We start from the raw sequence: 24529 nt of genomic DNA, 5'->3' as shown, positions 1-24529 counted from the left end.
TACACATTATCTTGCAAATTCTATCTCACCAGAGTCGCCAGCTGTTTTTATATACAATGATATTCAAACATTTGTCTATGATGCATTTTTGCTATTCGCAATTCAGAAGCGAGATCGCGCTCGTGCGGAGGAGCTTCAGCACGTGCAACATGAAAGCCCTGTTTAATTATGATAGAGGAGAAAACTAAACATTCAAACATGCTTACACTTTAGGCCTGTGGCTGTTTTATTAAGCCAATTAAATTTTTTTATTTTGATTTTGGCTTTTAAGGATTATAGCCGCATTTCTTCTAGCGCAACTTTTTTCTCTTCACAGCGGTGCGCATTCGTTCCTCCCTAAAACCCAAATTTAAAGTCAGAATCAGCACAATCGGTGATTGTTGAAAAAAAGGCCGTCTTACTAAATTGCGGGACATGTTGTTGAAAGCACAATCCGCACAAGAGATGCTGTTCCTCAGACTGAAATGTGTGTACGTGGCGCGCTCCAAAACGGACAAGCTAATTAAACTTTGAGCTTCAGGCGCGTCCAAACAATCAAATACACACAAAATATGTCCAAATGGCCGGCTTGGAGAGTATTTACTTAAACACATTTTATGTCTTAAGTGGACGAGAACAGTTGGGAGAAAATCCAATGTGTGTCAATATATTGTCTTAAAGTGACAGACTGGCGCTTGGGCCATCAATGTTAATCAAACAACAAAATGCAAAGACAAAATCACTCACAGCTCTTAATCTGAATTGCATAGCATTCATAAGCATTAATCTATCAATACATTCAGTGAAAACTGTAATTACTTAATTTACTTGTAATACTTAATTACTTGTAACTACTTGCCTGAACAGTAATGTTAGTAGACCTTCATGGAAAAATGAAAGCACTGTTTCTTTCATTTCATTTGTATATTTGTTAATAACTAAGTACCGATAAGAATACCGTTAAAGTACCGAATCGATAAGCAGTATCGGTAAGAGTAGTAATACCGTTAAAACCTTAACGATACCCATCCCTAGCTACAACCCAGTACAAATCCCCAGACTCATCTCTCAGTCTAGCGTGAAGCACAGGTTTCTGACATGTGCTTGACAAAAGATTTCTTTCTAAGGAAATATATATATATATAATAAGTGAAAAATGTAAGGGGGTTTGAATACTTTCCGTACCCACTGTATTCCTTTGGGGACAGGTTGCTGTGATTCAGAGGCATCAAGACAAGGCTCTTTGTTAGGACAATTATTTTACAGAAAGCGGAAAATAACAGTGAACCCGCCAGCAAATGGAAAGCCACAGCACTTAGTCAAGAACTTTTTCAAAGAAGTTAAACAAATCTAGAAGTACACAAGCCATCTTTTATGGCAACAGCTATAAAGCGGTTCACCTACAAATCAGTGTTACAAAAGATACCTTACAAGGAACCCTGCTAAACAACAGAAGTAAAAAAACAGGATCTAACTGAAGAAAGCAACCCCTACTTACATCTACGATACAAACAACAGCCCACAAATGCAAACAAACTCATTCAAACTCCCTTTACTTACAGCAAAACATCCAGTAAACAGGCTTGTCTCCTGTCAAGAGCTCTGAGGTAAACTGAAAACAAAGTCTCACCAAGGAAAGCCTTCTTGGTTTGTGTACAACACTGAAAGAGGAAGTGGATGTTGTTGATGAAGCTGTACTGCCAAGGCAGCTGACCATCGAGGGCCAACAGCAGCGTGAGGAGTGACACCAAGCCCACCTCCTTTCACACGAACTTTACTGAGATGGGGCCCAGTCTTCGCAAGAGACAGAGACAGAGTCACAGGCAACTGTAGGACCGGCCCTCACATCCTGAGCCAATCCCACTGAGGGCCGCATGAGTGTGGAAGTGAGAAAGTGAGAATAGAGCACACAAGATCAGAGACTGAAAGGAAGGCAGAACAAAATACAAGACGCCAGGGTTTAAACCCAAAAAGAGACAGAGTGAGTGGCAAAGCAGAAATTAATGGACAGAGAGGGGGCAGGCGAGAATGCAGGGCACGCAGTTGCGGGAGAATCGATAGGCCTGTGATGGAGGGCAGTGGGGTAGGTGTCTTTTTCCCTGGAGATGCGCTGATTGAATGTTATCTATATCAGCCGAGGCCACAGCCAGAAGGATTTTCTCAAGACAGCACCGACATTCTGATGGACTCTGAGACTAACCTTACGACAAATGAACTCGAGCGCTGAGAGCTCTGACTGAGAGCAGGAAAGAGACGCTCAAGCACAAAACTTTTCCACTTTGCTGGAACAAAAAGTGGCTTAAAATGTCTTAAATGTTTCATATAGTGTAATTTATTTACATTATGAATTCCTTTTTATGAGATCAGGAGGACTTACCTTCCTCTTCTTGAAGGCTTGTCGGGCCAAGTAGCCCCTGCATGCTGCCTGAAACAGGGTGATGTTGCGTCTGGTCTGGATATCTCGGTGTTCCTCTAGCTTAGCCAAAACACCTGCCCTGAAGAACACCTGCAAACAGACCACTGCTATGAGATGTATGGAAATACAATAAACTGTCTTACAATAAAAATTTCACTGAATTCATCACATTTGGTTAATGGTACAATGTTAATAAAAATCTTTAATATTAAATTCTGTTTGTTAAATGTATATTTATTAATAAAAAAAAAAAATTATACATACATGCATACATACATTTTTACGTTTATTTGAATACACATATATATATTAGGGCTGGGCAAGTTAACGCATTGTCGCGTTAACGCATTAATTGATTAATGCCGACAATTATTTTATCGCGCATTAACATAGTTTTTTTATTATTATGAAAGTCCGTTGCTCACTGGCTCTGAATATACAGACAAACCATGGGTCACAGGAGGGGTGGGATGTTGATCAGTATTGGCTTGGGATGGGTCATCACGCGTCTCAACCAATGAGAGCATTTGGGGTGGGCCTAAGACTGCAGCAGTGCTCACATGAAGTGCTCATGACTTCATAAGTGGGAAATAGGAAGTTTCCAATATGACGTGATATAAATATATATTTAAAAAAAGCATATTACAATGACTTCTGAAAGAATCATGTGACACTGAAGACTGGAGTAATGGCTGCTATCAACTTTGCCATCACAGGAAATTACATTTTATAATATATTGCAAAATATTAAAAGAGACAGTTGTTTTAAATTGTAACAATAGTTCACAATATTAAATTTTTTACTGTACATTTGAATAAATGCAGCTTTGGTGAGCATAAAAATTACTCAAAAATCTTCCAGACCCCAAACTTTTGATCTTGTGTATAATTATTACTTTTAATTAAAAATAAATAAATACACATATATTAATATATATTATTTAGATCTATATAAGTGAGTGATATACATAATTTCATAGTCCCAGATTTTCCTTTCCTGCAAATAAGTTCTGCAGCCACCCTGTCTGAAAGCGTGAGGATTTCCTCTGAACCTCTGCCCATGCTCTGTTTACTCGTAATTTTCCGCTCTGTGGTGGGGGTGTCAAACCGAGTTGGATTAACACTTCGGAATCCAACTCCATTAGGCCATTTAATCAGAGAAATTTGAGGGAAGTGGACCTTGCGTTTTTTCCAGACGTGCGTTCATCAAACTCTGTGGACATGGTCTAATTGCATTAGCATTCTATTAGTTTTAAAGATGGATTAATCTAGATGAACAGAATCGTAATTAAAACCACACAGAATCTGGGGTGTACCTGAGAGCCTGTGCTGGAAAGAAGTACTGCTTTGGGAAATTGGTTCGAGATATATATATTTATTTATAGAGAGAGAGCGAGAGAAGGGAAGATGAGAGTCCACTGCTACAATTACTACTCATCTGTGGGAATGGCAACAAATACCTCTTGATTGAGCCTTTATCTGGAGCAGCTCTGCAGTATAATCTTCCTTTTTACATCAAAGGCAGCCAGAGCCTTTCAGTGATGTAGAGCCTCGGTTATTGTTATTACAGGAGGCAATCTCTCAGAACTCCAAGCATCACATCATAGGAGAGAATGGAGTGTAATGAAATGATTCCATATTCATGTAAAGTTTGACAGCTTTCGGAACCCACGGCATTCGACTGCCAACCCAATGGTACCACAAATAAAAATAAAGGACAATACGTTTACCTGAAATGCTCCCCATGACCCTTTACAACCCCGTAAATTAGAACATCAGGACTGAGCTACCTGCTGTGCAGCCAATACACACAAACACACACACTTATCTGCTTTCAGGCAGGTGTAATATCAGAGAGAGACCTCTCCACCTCAGGAGAGTAGCAAGGGAAAATTGAGCTTCATTTCTCAATGTCAGTGAAGATGTGCCACAAAAAAGGCCTGATATCACCCAAGCGAGAACTTCATTCATGGTCCTCTCGAGTCAAATGTAAGATTAGGTGGAGATGCTAAAATACTCACAACTACATTACCCACGGCATCAGGGAACATGTGCGAAACACTATTTTACTGAATTACATCATCCTAAGAGACTCTGTTGGAAGCGTTCACTTGAAGAACATGATGATAGTGTTCAGAAATGTCTCTGATGCATGCCGCTGCTTGTTAGCCAAGTCACCCCATGACATTCATCCAGCAGGCCTGTGATTCGCCAGGCTTTTCCTCACAAGATCACCGTGGTGGAAAGGTCCCTTCACGCGGGTCAAATGGCAGAGTTTTCCATGGAGACCAAGAGAATGACATTCCTCACGAAGAGAAGGGGAAACAAATGGCAATGGAGGAGTGCAAAGAGAGGAGCTTGTGTGTAAGTCAGTGGGGGAGTCTGTGATTTAGACGGATGTATTGTACTAAGGTGGCAACTGTACAATGACTGTTTTCAATAAGCAGTGGAGGGAGTTCATGATTGCTTAGGATCCTGTTCACATCAACGCTGACAAAAAATGTCTTAATGTTACTACAGTAGACAAAACTAAGTGGCATCTTACACAAGAAACTAGGGGCCAGATTGACTAAATAGGGCAAATTAGCGATAGAGCGATAAAGCACAGATGGAAGGGGAAAATTCTGCGGGTGATTTACTGGCAATGCGCACATTAAAGAACACAGACGCAACATCTCATTTCTATAATGACCAGCGCAATCTACCAAGAGCAGTGCAAATTACCGTCTGCTTTAAGACATGCTTTGTTTGGGTAGGCGTGGCTGACTCTTAACTTTTATACAGAATATCTCTTTGGATTTGAGACTTTAGTCTTTGCAACTTTACAGATCTTCTTTATGCACCAAGAGATTGTAACACTCCAAAGAGAAAGGAAAACTTGAAAACGCATCATATGACCCCTTTAAATAATGGCTCAAATACCAGTAATTTGACGAGTGCAAACATGAGTAAAATGCATTGCGTGAATCATTTTAATACTCTCCTCCCATAAATTTTGCATCTGAAATGGAAACTCCTACAAATGCATATCCAATAAGGCCAGGCGCAAAAATAACTGTGTCCACGCCTTTTCAGCGCTAATTCTTCACTGGGAAATCCTGACAGTACTACATTAATGCCAAAAGACGGTTTGCGCTGGAACAAGCTGTTAGTAAATCTGGCCCAAGTGCTTTACTTTAAATTAATTTTCCTTTAATACTTCAATTTTTAAAAAGGTTTTAAAACTACTTTAAAAAAACATAAGTAAAAATAAATAAATAGATAAAAATAAGATAAAATAATAAATAGTCCTATTATTTTAAACAATACAACATGAAACAAAAACAAAACAAATAAATAAAACAAAACAAAATAGCCACTGTATATACAATCCCCATCAGTGGTGTGAAGCAGAATTCTAAAATGATGGCCGCCCAAAAACTAATCATTTGTGTATTTCCTGGACACGTTTTTATCTATTCCCATTTATGTAATCAGCTATTTATCAGAATGTTATTATTCTGGCTCTCTCTCCAGGTTTCTGTTCTTTGTCTGGAAGCACAATATCTTGCTGGGCTGATTGGTGTTTGTAGTGAGTTATCGTCGTGCGCCAAGTCAGAGTAAACCAAACAAAGCAAGCCGGTGCCTCGCCAGAATCAATCTATCGTCTACAGAAGATGCACAAAAGGAATTCTGCTTTAATCATTCGAAGTTTAGGGGAGACCCAGTGTGCAATAGCACAACCTTCCAGCCTGGCTCATGTGTTCACAGAAAACCTCTGAATAATTGTCTTTCTCGCTCCAACACGCCCACCAATGAGGCCTGCCAACGATGCCTGCCATGTCCCATCTGCAGCTTAGCATTCTGGGTAAAGCGTCGGGCCCAGAGCAGAGAGTGCTTCAACGGTGGAAGAGGAGGAGACGAGTCTTTTTGGCCGAAGCCCACCCTGCCGAACTTTCCATCCAGATGTGAGCACAGCGGCAGAGCGGATTAAAGTCTGTCTGTGTCTAAGAGGTGTAGAAGAAGCGAACGTTTCGGCAATCTAAATGGAAATCATGCCATCTGTTTGGAACTGATCCTTGTGACTCAGGCCGAATCTGTATGCCACAAATTGACTCAATGCACTGATCCATAACATAGAGTGACTGAATATGTGAAGTCTTTATTTTTTTTAGATGAATTTAGAGCTTCATGATTATGATAAAAAAAAAAACAATGGTGTTATTATTTAGCTCAAGTCAGTTCAGTGTTGATTCAGGGTGTCCAATAAATTGTATTTTAATCATGATCACAATTTCTGCTTCTCTCGATTTATTAAGCACAATCATCAGCAATATTTGCCCGCTGGTTATTTATCCTGGAAACTATTCATTTTAATTTGTCATTTGTGTTATCTTGCATTGGTAAGAAGCCTTCACAAGCTTTCATGGTTGCGGTTGCCAGATGTCAAGAGTTTAAATCCCCCAATCTTAAAATCAACAGACATGTCTGTGATTGGATACAATGTTCAGCCGCTACAAAACACAATGTAAATAGATGCAACAGGAGTAAACCGACATGATATGTGTATTGATATTTTTCCGTAATTGCAATCTTGACTTTTTTTTTTGTTGTTGATTAATTGAGAAGTGTTGAAACATGCCAGACACTTAAATTACATAAAAACTCTGCTGGCTAGAGTGAATAGCTTAGTATTGCAGGTAATGAGCCACTTCTAGGTCTAAAATCCTTAGCTACACTATCGTTTTTAATGTTTAGTACGTGTATTGTGTGGAATGACTTACCCTGCTCAAGCCCATGTGATAACTGCTTTTTTCCAGCTCAAGAGACTCCAGCAGCTCTTCGACAGCCTGAAACACACAGACACACACGTATAAAACAGTGAGACAGACATAAAGATCTAGTATGCCTTCCACCTCAGCAGGGCACCAAGTGGACAGAGTGCTGACTGGGGTGCTCTTTCTGTCCAAAAGCTAAGCCACCTTGGGGAAACCAGGTCACAAACAACTGTCTTAATGTCTGACCCCTCTCTTCCACTCACCCATGAGTGCTTTCTTCCTGACAAGATGTCAGGCAAATAACAACATAGCAGGGGATTAAAAAAATCTCAGTGGACTGATGACTAATGGCTAGAGTTTGAGCTAAAAGCACAGGGAGGTATTGAGTGCTCTCTGCAGGGGTTCAGGGGCCGACTGGTGAACAGGTTCAGTGGTGAGAGACAAGCCAAAAGCCACGTCTCAGACTGAGCAGCAGCAGATAGATCACAGGTCTAATGGGGAATCTGCTGAGAATTTGTTACCAAAGAGAGATGTTCAGTTAAATATGTCCAAATGTTTAACTGATACTATATATACACACACACATGTGTATAATGTACATATTTAAAATGTACATATATACACATATACATCCATCATATACACAAAGTTCACATTAAGACATTACTGATCTTTGTAGACTCAATAACAGAAGCGGGGTCAGTGATAGGACAGGATGCCACTGATAGAGTCATCACTCTGGGTCCCGATTAAAGCCTTTATTGCCCTGTCTCCAGAGCAGAGCTGAGATTAAGGGGGAAAAGATGTGTACTACAGCCCCATTAATCAACAACACAGCTCTCTGCCCTGAGCACTGTCATAATCAATTACATGGAAGAGCAGCTCATGAAGGAGGAGCCAAATGGCGCTTAGAGAAACAACACACTTACTAACACACTCACAAAAGGACACTCACCTTTCTCTCATCGGTTACGATGTAGTTCCGCCCATGTTTCTTTGTCAGGTGGGGAGTCAGCACATCAAAGCGGCGACGGAACTCCGAAAAGACCAAATGATCGGGGTAACCTTGAGGAAGAGGAGAGCCGAATGACAGGAGCGTTACAGGAGAAGGACATGCGTGATTCTAGAAGCTACAAGGTCTGTGGAGGTTCAGCAGAGAGCAGTGACGAGGGCATTGGTCAGTCGCTTATCTTGAGAATGTTCTGCTTACACGGGGCTTTAGGCTGAAATGTGCCAAAACATTTCCCAGTGACATTTTGCGGATTTCACTGCAATGTCTTCAAAAAGACTACTCGACAAAATAAGCCCATGAACGTCTCCAAGAATTAAAAAAATGGCATCTAGAATGCTACATAGCGTCTGGCCACAAAAGCCCTACAAAGGTCAACAAACCCTGCGAGAAAAACACGATATTCGGAAAAGTCAAACCTGCATGGAAAATTTGAACTTTGAAATCTTTCCTCTCTTCATACATTTTTCCACATTCTCTTCAAAATAAAGGTCACAGATCAATAACCAGGGTCATTCACTGTCTTTATCTTATTTTTTAAATGCCTTGCTTTTTTAAACTCCAACCTTGGCGGTAGATACGCAGGGCATCGAGCAGTTTGGAGCCGCGCAGCTGTGCCCGGAGCAAGCACACATCCAGCTGCATGAGGCCGTTGTCACAGCTTTCTCTGTGTGCCACTATCTCCCCAGACCGAGATGAGGGTCCTCCCAGCACCTTCAAATCCCCAGCCGAAGTCTCCGTTTTAGGCAGCAAACAGTGCACAAAGTGCACCCTGGATCGCCGCACAGTGTCTATCAGCGCATCCTATGGGAAAACATACAACATAGTCACATTAAGTTTCAAGGCACTTTTTTAATTATCGGCCGCTACGGTTTTTTCTGTTTGGCTGAAAAATGGAAGTGGGACCTTTATTTTGATAGTGGCGGGACTTCTATGACAGCTCTTTCTAAAGTACGAATGCATTTTTTAATTATTTACTTCTAATTTGGTAAATATTATGTGTGATAACGGCCCAAGCAGTCACAAGGAAGATAAAAATTACGGGAGCGAATTTGGTTTCCAAAAGGTTGTTTATTTCGGGCGATGTGCAAATTGTGCAAATAAATATGTTTTAAGAGCTTAAAAGAAAGATTGTTGATAAAACAGTCTAAAACTAGAACTGCCGAGTACTTAAAACAATACCAACTCCCCTCCACAATATTGAGGCTGGAGTTTACCATACTTACACAGCAACACAAACTCGTTAACAAGCTCTTATTCCATCCACCCCTTCTTACTACTATTGATGGCCATCTTAAATACACATTTTCCCGCTCTTACTAATTGGAACATACCATGTTTTTTTTATCAAATAAACTCGTTTCACAATATGATTTATACATGAAAATAAGTAACAAGAGTCAAGTAAATAAATAAAGTAAATAAATAAATACAAAGTAAATAAAGTAAATAAATACAAATAATAAGAGGACTGATAAATCAAAACATATTTGCACGAACACTTTCATAAATTAACTATAATGAGCGCTTCCCTTGAGTTCGCACTTCTTATTGCCATGCCCACTCAGCTAGATTAGGAAATGCATAATTACAACAATGCATCGGGAACAATAAGAACACAGTAAAACAGTGATGGAAGACAACTTTAAGGTCTCTCCATCACACTATGTAGATAAATATACATTTAATTGCAGCACTTATCATCTTTAAATTAAATAGGAAATCAGCTATCCTGCTCCAAGATATTCCATTGGCCATCAAAAAACTGTGACTTCTAGTCACAATGGTTGATTAATTTATTAATGAGGGTAACTAGTTTATCTAGATTTTCTACTTCATAATTTAGTGGCTCTAGGATCTTTAAAAACACATCTTGAGAGCCCTGCATTTTCTGTTCCAGTCAAGGAGGTCCATAATAAAGGTTCCATTCCGTTGCTCTCTGTCTAGCTGTTTTGAATGCATTAGTGTATGCATGTAGTTTTCACATTTGAAGTACTTACCACTTGCAGTTTAATCTGGATGCAAAGGGACTTCTTTTTAACAGCGGCCACGCCAGTGGTGAAGGTCTTTCTCATGCTTGTGGCCCTGCGCAGGGCCAACTGTGATCCGCCCTCAAGCCCAGCAATAGAGCCCGACAAAACTGTGGCACCCCCCGAACGCCCCATAAACAAGCCGCTGATATTCTTCCTGCAGAGAGAAGGACCAGAGTACACACAGAATAAGCTAGATAATTTAACGCCTCCACAAGTAAATTATGCAACATTTGAAATAAGCAAAAATGTTGCCATTATACATAATCACATCTCAGCAGTTGCTTTTTCAGTAACAAGCAACATTAGCTTCCCAAACACTAAACATATAGTAAATGTTAATTTGACCAAAACAATTCAGGTAACTGCAAAAAAAAAACATTCAGTATTACTATACAGTAATAATAAATGTATTTTTATTTAAATTGTAAAAATTAAATAAATAAAAAATATATTTTTAATATTGCAATAATACTATTGTACTGTATAATACAAAACAGTATTTATATGATTATTATTATTATGACTACTATTATTATTATTTAAAGTATAAAATATAAATCAATAAATATTACAATTTCTTAATGTCTTAATTTCTTCTCTTATAAACATTTAACCATAAATGAATGATTTTCATTGTGTTTTCACATTTAGTTATAAGCAACCCAAACTCACAGCACTCGTAGAGATGGAGTTTGCTAAATGTTTGCAAGCAAATATTAAGGTCTTACTTCTGAGAGTCCTGCAGTAAAATGGCTGCATTCTGAGAGGCAGGATTCTGTTTGGCATGGCTCAACCAGCCGCTAGCATCATACTCCACCCAGTCAGTCCCATGGCTGTGACCCAACAGGAAGTGATGTGCCTTCTCACTCTTCAGCAGCAGGGCAGGGCCTGAGGGACGCATTGAGCATATGAGGTTGCATGACTTTTTCATACATAAATGTCTATGTGTTATAGTATGTGCGTGGGTGGGCATGTGGGAGGTGTATTGTGTTCTGACCTTTGCTCTCTCCATCCACAGGGCTGTAATAACTGAAGAGTCTCTCCAGTAGAGTTTCCTCCGAGCCCCCGGGCTGCAGAGCTTCTTCCTCCATCAGCCACAGCAGGCCCCTCGCCTCATCTGTCCTGGCCAAAGTCCGTACCTGAATCATACGGACATGCAAGAACACTTTTGTTAGACTGAACCGTAGACAGGGGTCAGTACTATAAACTAGGGAGCTGGAGACACAACCGATTCAAATCCCGGACGAGCCCCCAATTTAGGTTACAACCCCACTTTTGGACTAGAGTGTAAATACTTTTTAATGTTTAATCCTGTAAAGCCTGACATATAAATGAACAGTCAGAAAAAGGACATGTGAATGTGACCACACTTATGCACACATAACAGCATTAACCCATTATAAAAGGACCTCTAAACCTTCTGAAAGCACTACCAACTCATCACTCTCCGCCATTTCTTTTAGAAATTCTTTTCCACTAAGATTCTTCATATGAATCATCAGTGCGAACAACAAGACGTTAGACCCAAAAGCGTATGCTGCACTGTGGCTATAACAACTCAATCTCTCTCAAGAACTTTGTTTATTCGCAATTCAAGCCCCTTTCATTCATCAAGACTGTGCATTGTTTAATTTACTTTTCATTTCATATTTCGATAATGACCTCAAACACAACATTAGTCATTACATGAAAGCAATTACTATCCTTTATAGAATAAGAGAGAGGAGGAGAAAACGAGGAGAAAAAAGATGAGCTATTAGTCTTGGGCTCCTCATTAAAGGCCTGTATTAAGTAAGAGCTCCAGGGTAGTCAGGCAGGCATTTTTAAACCTTACACTCTGGCTGTCTACTTAAGCAATTAATACCAGTAATGGCTTCGCCCTTGTTCTGCATTACCGCACTGACACTTTGCAGGCTGGTGAATAACTGCGGATGAGACTGGTGCGGAAAAGAATTTACAGCAATTACGTTGGCTTATGAATATGCTCAGAATATGTCTTTAAATATTACTTTTCCCACTGATGAGACTGTCGTTATCATGCCTCTGTACTATTTTCATCAGGCACAGATTGGCTAATTAACTCGTCAGGGTTGTTTTAACGAGTGCTTTCAATTACTTAATTTTTAAAGTGCTCATTTGACAATTTATGAATTTCTTTCAAAACTTCAGCAAACTGAAAAGCAGAGAAAAGCGAAAAAGATCACATGACTACACAGGCATTTGTGTTTGCATTTCTACTTCAATTCGTAAAATCATAATTGGTGATCGTGACCACTGGTGGCATTCAAAACACTTCATAGTGATACTCAAAGCAGCTTGTTAGAAATAAAATCACACTCTTCGTCTTTGCAATCAGTCACTTATCAACTGACCCATTCTAATCTAAAACCCTTTTTTAAGTCAAGGATGCCCGTTTAAACCTATTAACTCTTTCCACGCCATTGACGAGTTATCTCGTCTCTTTTAAAAGAAAACACTTCCCCACCAAAGACGAGTTTTTATGGCTTTTCGTGTTTTCTCTGTTATACACTTGGGGGCGTTATTACGCATCTGCTGAACGAGTACAAAACCTCCCGAACAAAAACACACGTGAACAGGACAGAAAAACTAGTGATCTCTTATGTAAACAGATGCATATGAAAAATAATGCGATCATCAGCAATAGACAGCATATAAATTAGGAGGTTTGGAGGTTTTGATGGAAGCGATTTACTGGATTTATGCTTTGATAATTGTACTGAATATTATCTAGATGTAGTTTTTGATAAAAATTAGATTTTCTCACCTTTTTGCTCAAAATTATGCATTTTTATGAAACCTACCATTCAAGTGTTGATAAAAAAAAAAGAATGCTTTAAGCTAGAATAAAACAGATTTTTTTTTGTTTAAAAGTAGAGGCCCTGATCTTTATTTTGGTGTATTGCATATTCAAATATTCATACAGCAAAATATACTGGAGGCCATCAAATTTGAGTGAAAATCATCTGGCGCTGGCTGGCAACTTTTTTTTAAAAATGCTGGCGGGGAAAGAGTTAATTCAATCATAAAGATGGTTACCTGAGATACTAATAGAAATTGGTTGCTGCAATATCTAGAAAATGACTAAATAAAATGCCCTATCCTGCAGTGTGTGATTGTTATATTGCTGAGAAACATAACATGTACCATGTGTTCCTGCCACTCATACAGGTTCAGTCAAGATGACAATAAAAAAAAGTTATAAAGTTATAATATTATTTAAACTAACAAAACATAGAATATACTGTAAGTAGGGCTGGGCAAAAAATCCAATGTGATTTTTTTGCACAGTCCTAACTGTAAGTAATAATATACACTACTGTTCAAAAAAAAGAAAATTATAATAAAATTTTTTTATTTATTTATATATATATATATATATACACACACAAGATGAAATGCTGTCAGAGCAATCTTCTGGGAGGTTAGTCTCATTAACCTCCCAGAAAGCCACGTCCCTGACACGCTGCTCCTGCAACAACTGGCTAGATACAACAATATAATAACTTACCACAACAGATAACAACTTTGAGGTTGAGTTCGCTCTCAAACGACAAACTACAGGACACAAAAGTTATCGACTAGAACTTTCAAGCAGTCAAACTGATTTTTCCCCAACGTTGTGAGAGACTAGGGAAAACTCAGTGATTCAAGTCACAGCTGAAACTGAAAAGCACACATTTTCCAGATAAGGCCCCTTTGGGGACAAGCTGGGATGCACTACAAAAACCTGGAGGAAAGAAAAGATGAGGGGAGAAAAGAGTTGCTTACCAATGCTTGAGTGGAGGCTTGGTCTATAGCTGATACAGACAGTGATGTACTGGACTCTATGTCATCTAATGCAAGCTCTATGTTTTCCTAAACAGGGATAGAGGGAGTATTAGTCAGCTATGATTTCAAACTGATTTTTGGGTTAAGGCTTTCTATGCGTCTAATACTATATTTTCTCTTGTGCTATGATTTTACAGCCTCGTGGCCAAACAAAAAACCAAGTAAGAGGCTTAGAATCAGAACCGATCAAACCTCAAGCATGAAAATGTAGGGCAGGGACTTTTTTCTATTCATCGGTTGTTAATTGGATTTTTGGAAAGATTGAGGGTGTTTTCACACCTGTAGATCGATTGCTTTGTTCCGAAACAGGGATTCAAATGATTACAATGTTGCTTTTTATTCTTGGTGCGGTTCGCTTCACACAGCAAAGTTTCTAAACGGACCAAATTTGTTAATACAAGTCACGCGCGAGTAAACCGTTCTCTCATTGGTCAAAGTTCCAGGGTTTATTTTCCGGGATTCCACTGAGCTGTCACAGCTGTCATCTGTCAGAATGGAACAATATCAGCTTTGCGGGCTTATTGTTGGGTTTTTTGTAGCTGTCGTTAATAATAATTTATCATTTTGAGCAGGAGTCCAGGATTGATTGGGAAAACATTTTTAAAATGCACATACTACAAAGAAGAGCAATAAGACGGCATTATAAAACAAAAAAGTGCGCTTTAATTTTTGAATGCCAAAGACGTGCTCTCCCACACGCATTCACAGGTTCATTTTGAGGTATCAGCAAAACAACAAAGCTAATGCTTTTCACAAAACTTATGTAATTACCCATTATACATTGTGATATAGCCTGATTCGTTGGTCCGTTGGATCGGATTGCTTTCTCACTACAACCGAATCGCTCCAGAGTTCGTTTTCAATCGAGCCGAGACCACCTTGTTCAAGCGATCTCGGACCGATTGTTTTGGCGCGGATCCGAGTGCGATTGCCGTGTTCACATATGCCCAAACGAACCGTGCTAAGGGGGGAAACGCGCCAGGTTCCGAAACAACAGGCCATGTGTGAAAACACCTTGAGTTATGACATTTTGATTAAACGGAATAAAAAAAAACATTAAATGCGAACACGAAACCTATATGAATAAATTGTTTGCAATAAGCTCAATAACATGCATTTACAAAACAGATCTATTTTCATAGGCACGGGAAGTGAGGGTGCTGCACCCCCTGTTTTTTTCTGTGGGCAAGTGTTTAACTGTTTGGAATAAAAAAAATAAAAATCGGAGTGTCTATTTACACTAAGTGTCAATAGCCTTGTTAGCAGAGGCTATTTACACTAACTTTTACACTTTTATTCAGTGGCGCAGATGGTAAAGCGTGTGTCATATTTCTTTTTTGTCGTGATCGACCCGGGTTTGAATCTGCCTTTTGGCGAACTTTTTTCATAATTTTTTTTCACAATTCAAATCACATTAGAAAAGCATTTATTTTTAATAAAAATGAAGGAAATAATCAAAAAGTTGAAAATAAAGTATTTGGTAGGGTTAGATGTAGGGAGGGCTTTTGTCCCAATAAGGTGGCATCCATTAAATAATTTGAATTAAAATTTACACTCAATAAGTTATTATTGCACACGGTTTTATAATGTATTACAATGCTGAGGTGCAGATAATTGACATTATTTGCAATAAGTAATTAGCAGAATATCCTGCTATTTTAACTATCTATAGCTATTTGCACTTAGTGTAAATAGCATATCCCTAAAAAATACTGCTATTTTCACTTAGTGTAAATAGCCTCTATAGCAACCAAATCCCACCCCCATCCCACGCGTACAGCACCCCCCAACCTAAAACATCTTCCCGCGCCCCTGTCTATTTTTAGAATATAATTTTAATTTCATGCCGACTTGTAGGGAGTTCCAGAACATCACTTACAGTACCATTATCTCTATGACTGATCTCTGATTGGCCCATGTACTTAGCCTGATTATTGATTTTGTTAACAAGGCAAGCAAGCACATTTGATTATGACAGCTTAGACAAACATGTTAATTCTGTAATTAAATCAAGATCGTTTTAACTCAGCTAGACAGCCCAAATGAATTGAGCCTATAATTAATTTAATAAAAAAAAGGAATAATTTGATAGTTGTAACAGGGTGGACTGCTGCACCTCCTTGTAGCGCTCTAGCTCCTGTACAAAAGTGCGTTCGTGGAAAAGCGTTTGGAGACGTTCTTGGGTGTAGTTGTGGCACAGCTCCTCAAAGGTGGCCCCACGGTCTCGCTTGGCTAACTTTGGGTTCTGGAATCCCGGTGTGTCCACAATAAGCAGAGAGCACAGGGAATGTTGACTCGACTTCAGCGCTCTAAACCAGCACAAACATACAATAGATATATATTTAATGTATGTTAGAGTCATTAAACAATACAGGCTTTTTCCTTGTTCACAAATGAAACTGGGATCTATGGTAGGCAATTTAAAAACCTACATTAATAAAAAGAAAATGAATGTCCTGACCATGAGAGGTAACAAACATTACCGGTTAACAAGTGAGATGACCAGAGTAAAGAGTTCAGAGTAGAGTCCAGCAGCCATGGCCTCCAGACACTCCAGAGCTGTGATCTTTGGAGCTGTGAGGCAAAACATACATTTTAATATTGCCAAAGCCAGCAAACACAATTCCTTTGTATCAGAGGTCTTGTATTATGCAAGATCTTACCTGAGTTGTCTCCTGTCCCAACATCATCTGGTCCCTGGCAGAATGAGGTGGATCTCTGTAAGGTTCCTTTGGGCTGATGTTTGAAAATAGAAGACGAGAGCTCTTCTAGGGTGCAACCTAAGAGGTAAGCTGCCTTCTGTGCCCACTCGTGACGTGCAAATTGCTTCCGGCCCGCTGTGAGATGCACAGGGACAGCAAAAACACCATGTTAAATGAAGCAACACTAATGACTGTGGGGCTCTTATAGTATCCGAGAGAAGTCTTACGCAATTCCGCTGATTATATCATTTACGTACCCCCATGTTAGCTTTAGAATACAGATTTTTACTAAATCTACTTTTAATCAAAATACTAAAAGTTTTGATGAAGAAGAGCAGTGGTTTTCACCTGGTCGATTACAAATTCAAGTAGGCTGCAGGTTAGTTCCGGTCATGGATGATAAAATGCAACTAAATAGGATTATGCTTATTTAGAATAGCAGTTTTGAAGGGCAGAGAAACTCTTTCCTTATATTTCGTTATTCAAATTTGTCATCCAGTCAATCACTGGTATTTTCATGCAAATCCATCTGTTACTTGGTAAAGACTTGCCAAATTAAGCAGATGCCATAGACAGGCTGTGTGACATATCCTCATCATCAAAAAAAATCATGAAGAAAACTACAAAAGGTAAAAGAAAACACATCCCACAAGAGATTAAATATGGATTAAATTGAAACAAAGACAAAGAGTTTCAAGATTACTGGTTACTGGAAAAATTACAAAACATCGATTTTACATCGGGCAACGATTAATCGCGATTAATCACATCGAAAATAAAACTTTTTGTTTATATATGTGTGTGTACTGTGTATATTTATTATGTATATATAAATGCACACACATGCATGTATATATTTAAGAAAAGTATGTTATGTTTATATATTAAATATATTTATATATAATATAAATTATATGAGTATAAATATACACGTAAATATTTTCCAAATATATTCTGTATGTGTGTGTCTTTATACATACATAATAAATATACACAGTACACACATATATTATATAAACAGAAACTTTTACTTTGGATGCGATTAATCGCGATTAATCTACTAATTAACTAATGCCCAGCACTAGTAAATATATGTCATGTTATTAATTTTGTATAAGGCTAGGCATATCAATCTCATGATTTTTAAACATAAATATCAAATAAAAATCTAATAATATCTGGCTGAATACACTTGAATATATTTGATTGTTTTATCAAAAAAATAAATTTGTTTTTGTACAAGCTATTTCGGTACCATATTGTTGATATTGTGTAGTTATAGTTTTATAGTTATAGTCAAAACTGGTCTGATGATGTCTGTGAGTTTTAATGTTTCACAGAAACACAAATCACAGAAAATGTGTCCAAAAGGTTTTCAATAGTTTGCAGCGGATATTGCTCAGACTGACCTCAGAGCAAATCACAGAGTCCTACACAAGAAGAGTGACACGCAAGCTGCAGTGAGGTTGCCGCAACCAGAAGAGGTCGCAGAGAGAGACGAAAAACAACGCAGGCCTCTGGTGGAATAGATGAACGCCTAAAATAAACTGAGAGCTTTTTATTTGTGTTTGCGTCTTAACAACAGAAAAGCACTGCAGAAATGAAAAGTCTACAACATGGAGAAACATCAGAGACCCTGAGCCTTATAAGACAACAAAGTTACGATGCTCCCCTCCCTCACCCGCACATATTCCCACCAAAGTTTTATCTAAGCTTCAAGACTAAGACATGGTTATAAACCTCTGAAAGAAAAGAAGCCCAGCAGAGAAATGAAAGAAGAAAGAAAAGACGACAATAAGAATGCAAATGGAAATGTCTGGCAACTACGATAGCAGCCACACACACACATACACAAATGAGGTGTTTGCTTGTTGTGCTGATATATAATATTCATGCTCTTTACCTTCATCAGCCTCTGCTTTGTAACAGCATGCAACATGCAAGTAGAGAAGAAGAGGTTAGAACATGACAGACATTTTTCAGTATTGTACAAACAAGGAACCAAAAATGCAATCGTTAGCACACAAACTCTTGCATATACACATATTATTGGCTCTTCCATGCATTTCCAGTAAGCATTTCCATTGCACATTAGTCAATTAATAAATGACCAATACGCACTTTTTTCAATGGCTGGCCAATGAATGGATATAACAGCATATATCAGGACTAGTAATAAACTAAATTGTGATTTTTTTTTATTTTGTATATTTTTAATTGTAGAAAACTTTCTCAAAATATATTTTAAAAAAATTCTAATAATAGTTCATAATTATTACAAAGTCAATTTTCTTGAAATAACATGTACAGGTTACATTGTAATTTTTTTTTTTATATAAAATTGTGTAGAATAATACTGTTGCTTTAGGTTTAATAAAAAAGAAATGGTTTAATACCATTTATGTTGTATAATTGCTTGTGCTTATTGGGTTTATTTAAGTTGCTTTGGACTGCTAAATTAATAAATGTAAATTATGTAAGTCTGTAGTAAAGCATGTAATTACTGCTCGTATTTTTGGGTTATGCACTGTACACTACCATTCAGTTGGGGGTCGGGAAAGGTTTATCAGTGTTTTTGAAAAAGGTTTTAATTAATGTATTTACTGTATTTTTTTATCAAATCTAAAAACAATCTCTTATGCTTACCAAGGCTGCATTTATTTGATCAAAATGGAAATGGAAATCATTATAAATGTATTTACCGTCACTTTAATGCATCCTTGCTAAATAAAAGTATATAAAAAAATAGTTACGGTCCCCAAAGTTGATCGGTAGTATATATCAAGATGTTGTTCTAGAAAAACTATGTCACTTTTTACAGGTACGTGCCTGTACTAAGAAGAACAACAACAGACTTGACCAAGGTAAATACCCAGACAAAACACAATAAGGCAGAACAACACTGCCCCCTGCTGTACGCACAGTCAGGTACGACTGAGTGAAAGGAGACAAAGACATCTTTATAAACACTGAATATATTGTCCTGAAGGTGAAATGTGTTGCTAAAAAAGCTTTATGATGTTTGATGTCATATAATGGTAGTCTTTAGTACCAACTCAGAACACTAAAGCAGTATTAGTACCTCCTGTCAGAAATAAGGCATTCCCACATTTGTCTGAGAGAGACACAGGGGAGGCATGCAGGTACAGGAAAGAGTACCAGACTAGAACGAAGGGATCCACTGCAGATACTGAGCAATCCAGTGACTGCAGTGACGATATATCAGCAACAAACTAGTACACATTACATACAATTAAAACACACCGATGGCCATGTATTCAAATCCAAGTCAAACCTTTCCCACACCTTTTATTACTGGATAATTTTCAAATAATAATTCTATAGAAATTTAACTCTCTATATAGCAATTATCTATGATGTTATAAGACAAACACACACACGCACACACAATTTGAATATTCCCAGCTATTTCTGAGTTTCCCATGACTGTGGACCCTAGAGACAGCATGTAGACAGTACAGTTTGGAGTCTGGTGATTAAAAGGTTCATTAATACATCATCGTCTGACTGCATGAGGGGGAAGTGATATCACAGACTGTAAATACTGAGCCATCCATCCTCATTAGAGCTAAAGAAACACACATATCTCTAAACTCCTCAACATCAAACTGTTTCCTGAGCTGCTTGTCTCTTCTCTGTTTAAGTTCAGTAAGCAGACAGTAAGTCGGCCTTAATTAATAAAGTCTGTTTCTGTGCTTGTTAGGCGTTTTGAGCATTTTATCTCATTAAGGCTTTTTTTGAAGCTCTCCAGTTCTGATGTGTAAAGAGAAAGCTGTCGAATGCTTTTGTGAGCTAAATTAGCTCAGAGACAACAGTGTGGGGCTTAAAGGGGAAGACTTGGAATCAAAGCAAGCTATTAAACTTTCTAAATACGTTTTGCTAAAGGTTTATGCTGGGGTTATTGGTGACTTGGAGTGAGGGAGCTTTGCATTACCTTTTGTGGCCCCTGCAGCTCCAAGGTGGTATATGGCTCCAAGGATGAGCCACAGAGCTTTCTGTTCATCAGAAGAGATGCCCAACACCTTCATAGCTGCCTGCAGTTTAGTGAACTGTTGTGATGCCTTTTGCTTGTCCTCAGACTGTGTATACACACACAAAAAAAGAATATTAGATGGGATTAGATTAAAATAAAATAAAATAAAATAAAATAAAATAAAATATAACCTTAGTTTGAGGCACAATCCCAAAAGCACTGTTCTCTGCAAAGTGGTTAAAATGCAACTCCGTTCTGCAGTAAAATTGAAATACAATCAAGTTATTCAATTATAGTTATTTTACAGATTTCTTCAATAGTGCACACTTTCTGAGAGCAGAAATGTTGGGGTCAAACAAAATAACTGAAAAATGCACATGCATACAATTATTGTGAGATTACCTAAGTGTGCTGTCAGCTCCAGCCATCATGTAATAAAAAACATTAAAAGTGGACTCAGTCTCTGGTCGTTTTACCACTCTCAGCTTCTCCAGCAGCATGGTCTACATATAAAAGAAAGAGATTAATCAGTCTTAGTAAAATTATCAAAACATTACAAACGAACAGAGCAAACAAATGTTTATATAATTACAAAAAGGTAATTCTATTCTTCACCCATTTTAAAAGGGTCATTTTTAAAGTATTGTACTATAAAATGTTAACTATATAAAAACTATTAAGATAACATTTATATTGTTCATTATTATTATTTGTTGAATTAAACATTTTATTAAAAGGGCATTAAAGGTAGCAGGGTGGGTGGATAGATGAAGGATTGCCATTTAACTATAAGTCATAAAATTTGTACAATGTGCATTTTATATAACTTAGATATGACCCAGTACTATATCGACAAACCTGAATGGAGGCTGAAGCCACCTGACCAGCCTGGTCAAAATCCAGTGAGACGATTTGGGAGAAGCGGCTTGCATTATTGTTCATGGAGGTGGCACTGTTTCCAAAGGCCTCTAAGATTGTGTAGACCGCTTGCCATTTCTCAGCTGAAGGAGACACACATAAATATTTAACTAATGGACTCACTCTTTAACACTGACTGCACTAGAAGACAGGATCCTGCATACAGAGTCGAGCATACGGAGATAACATCAAGGCCTATTTAATGGTATAGTTGATGAGCACTGTAGTCTTCATTATGTCATTATTGACCGAGCAGGGGTTGAGCAGGCCTTGATGACGGCTAATTATCAGAGTGCTTTAGTGGGCATCATTAGCACAGCCCTCATCTGTCACCCTCTTCCCAGCGCTCACACTCTCACCACGCTACACAAGCCCATTCCCGTGACCGCATGACACCCTTCCATTCACCCTTTACCACAGGCTGTTCAAGCTTTTCAAGCACATGGTGAGATACTATGCAGCTAAAAATGGGAATGCATAATGACCATTTCATATAGGCCAATATTAGCTTGGTTACAAAAGAACAACAAAAAAGTATCTCTATTATTAAATTCTAATATTTGTACATTGTATTGCACTTTTACAAATTAATGAAAATTTCAGATTGGAGCTTAAATTAAATTAAGTTACAGATTGTACACTGTAAAATGTGGTAATCTGCAACTGTTACCTTAAAGAGCTATTTCTACCTGATTTAACCCATATACATTAGTTTTGTTGATATAAATTAATGTATTTCGGTTCAGTGATATTAAATAACATTTCTGACTTGAATGAAACCAGTTCATTTAGATGTTATCATTTTAGGTTACCATTTTAGTATAATTGAAATCAAACACATTTATGTTATTAAAGTTCGCAAGAACTGATTTAAAATAATTTTAAAAATTTGGTGCATTCCTAGAATCCCATTTAAAAATGCTAGGAGATTATGGCTCTTGTCTCTGTACCAGTAAAGATCTTTCCAGTGCTGCCAGCGATGGACACCAGGTACTGGACTAAATGCTGGCAGTTTGTGGTCTTGCCACTGCCGCTCTTTCCCAGCAGCACGATGGACTGGTCCTGTCGTGTTGTCAAAAGGTTTCGGTAGGCGGATTGGGATACTGCATATATATGAGGAGCTGTGTCTTCTCTTCGACAGCCTTTGAACATGTGCATCACCTGAAACAACAGAGAAAAAATAAACTTCTAACACACTGACAAATATGTTAATTTTCTTTATGCCTCTTGCCCAAGAAAACAAAATTCTGTGGACAAGCTTAATGAAGATCATTGTTTGGAAAAACTAAATACTCAAACTAATAATATTAATGTATTACAGAGTGTTTATTTTCTGTACTACAGAAAAGTCAATAATGGAAACCTTAAAGCCTCAAATGTAAACCCATAAACATTAAATTTTCCAATGAAGGGAAAATCAATAGCTGTTAATTAGAAAAGAAAGTAGGTGTAAACCATCTTTCCAGCACAAGTGCAACTGCATATTTTCACATATAATCATAGTTTCAGCTTTAGAATGCAGAAAACGCTCATCACGGCACATAATCAGCTTGATCCATAATGCAAAATCACTTAATTAGGACCAGTGACTGAAAGAAATTCTCTTCTGGATTGTAATTACATTTTATGGGTAGTAATTTATCTTGCATGAAAACCAATAAAGCTCATTAGCGGCTTTCATTTCCTATTGCGTTAAACTGACAAAGGGACAGTTGTAGAAAATATTGTACCCATAATGCATTGCTGCCACCGTGAGTAGCTCCGTCTATAAATCGCACACTGTCAGAGTATAATATGCTTTTCATGAACTAGGACGTTATGTGAGTATTTGTCGCCTACTGTTTAATGAATATTGTGGATACTACATAGTAAAGAAGTAAGCATATTTGGATGCAAGGAGTGTAAAAGAAAAACAAGGGCTCACACCTTCTCGGAATACATTGAGGGGGTGCTGGTAGGGTTGATGATCACCATGTTGGACCCTGCGTATGTGTGGACGAGATTTCCTCCATAGCGCTGGCGCAAGGAATGCATGACACTGGTCTCATTCAGGTAGAGCAGAGCTGCCAAGTCCTCACAGCGGTCAAATGACGGGGGGTTCGCCTGGATTGAAGGATTTAAAATGTTAAAGGTCAAAGAATGCAAGAAATCGGACTAGTGATTAATGGAAAGAGTAAAAAAAATAAAATTAATATGCCAAAAAAAATAGAGTATGAGGTTTTAAATTGATATGATTTAGCCATAATCGCCTCAAGACTTCATGCCAAGTCTTTAATGCAATTTAAAACTTGTCAAGCTCAACTCTGGATCCAGCTTAGCAATTCCCTCATTGAACAGATGGTTCAAAAACTTGATTTGAGGTCAGCCTTGACATTATGGAAATCATCGCCTCAGAGCTGTCCTTCATCGGGAGGTACGACTGTGCCAGGCAGGAAGTGAGCTGATAATATTGCCCAGCATATGCCTCATGAAGGCCTAATAGTGAAAACTCTGAAAATTCTATTAGAAACTATTTTATTAGACTTCTCAGTGTGTCTATATAAGTCAATCTGTCTGTTTTAAAAAATTAGGCCATATCCCACCTGTTTCTCTGTGACCCATATCCTGGCATTCATTTTCTCCCACCCTGTGCACATTACCCAGGGCCCACCTGTGCATGTCTAACCCTCACTTGGCTCTGGATTCAGGCCAGATAGTAGAAGAGTTCTGCAAATAACCCTGTGCATGAGCCCTGCAGACCTGAAGACTCATTAAAATACACACAGCTACTCTGCTGTTGATTCCACAGCACCACAGTGAAATTAATCATTGTTTTCTGTTGTGATTGTGCAATCTGAACTGAATGTGATGAAATGAAATGTGATGGGATTGT

General features: G+C 38.1%; 1 protein-coding gene across 1 annotated transcript in view; it reads right to left on the bottom strand.

The window, feature by feature from the left end:
• Positions 1 to 24529, bottom strand: part of LOC107585604 (unconventional myosin-XVIIIa-like) — a 116731-nt gene that overhangs the window by 40807 nt on the left and 51395 nt on the right. The window contains exons 5-22 of the mRNA XM_016272693.1: positions 23584 to 23760; positions 22608 to 22818; positions 21598 to 21740; positions 21142 to 21242; positions 20931 to 20994; positions 20701 to 20845; positions 18649 to 18660; positions 16707 to 16880; positions 16527 to 16617; positions 16160 to 16352; positions 13984 to 14070; positions 11192 to 11333; positions 10923 to 11082; positions 10162 to 10348; positions 8728 to 8965; positions 8108 to 8217; positions 7159 to 7224; positions 2357 to 2485 (exon numbers count right to left, since the gene is read on the bottom strand). Coding sequence (XP_016128179.1) covers positions 2357 to 2485; positions 7159 to 7224; positions 8108 to 8217; positions 8728 to 8965; positions 10162 to 10348; positions 10923 to 11082; positions 11192 to 11333; positions 13984 to 14070; positions 16160 to 16352; positions 16527 to 16617; positions 16707 to 16880; positions 18649 to 18660; positions 20701 to 20845; positions 20931 to 20994; positions 21142 to 21242; positions 21598 to 21740; positions 22608 to 22818; positions 23584 to 23760 — 2430 coding nt within the window. The remainder of the gene's footprint in view (positions 1 to 2356; positions 2486 to 7158; positions 7225 to 8107; positions 8218 to 8727; positions 8966 to 10161; positions 10349 to 10922; positions 11083 to 11191; positions 11334 to 13983; positions 14071 to 16159; positions 16353 to 16526; positions 16618 to 16706; positions 16881 to 18648; positions 18661 to 20700; positions 20846 to 20930; positions 20995 to 21141; positions 21243 to 21597; positions 21741 to 22607; positions 22819 to 23583; positions 23761 to 24529) is intronic.

This window comes from Sinocyclocheilus grahami, unplaced genomic scaffold (assembly GCF_001515645.1).
Source record: "Sinocyclocheilus grahami isolate Dianchi unplaced genomic scaffold, SAMN03320097.WGS_v1.1 scaffold72.1, whole genome shotgun sequence".
NCBI lineage: Eukaryota > Metazoa > Chordata > Actinopteri > Cypriniformes > Cyprinidae > Sinocyclocheilus > Sinocyclocheilus grahami.
This window is presented reverse-complemented; position numbering and strand designations above follow the sequence as displayed.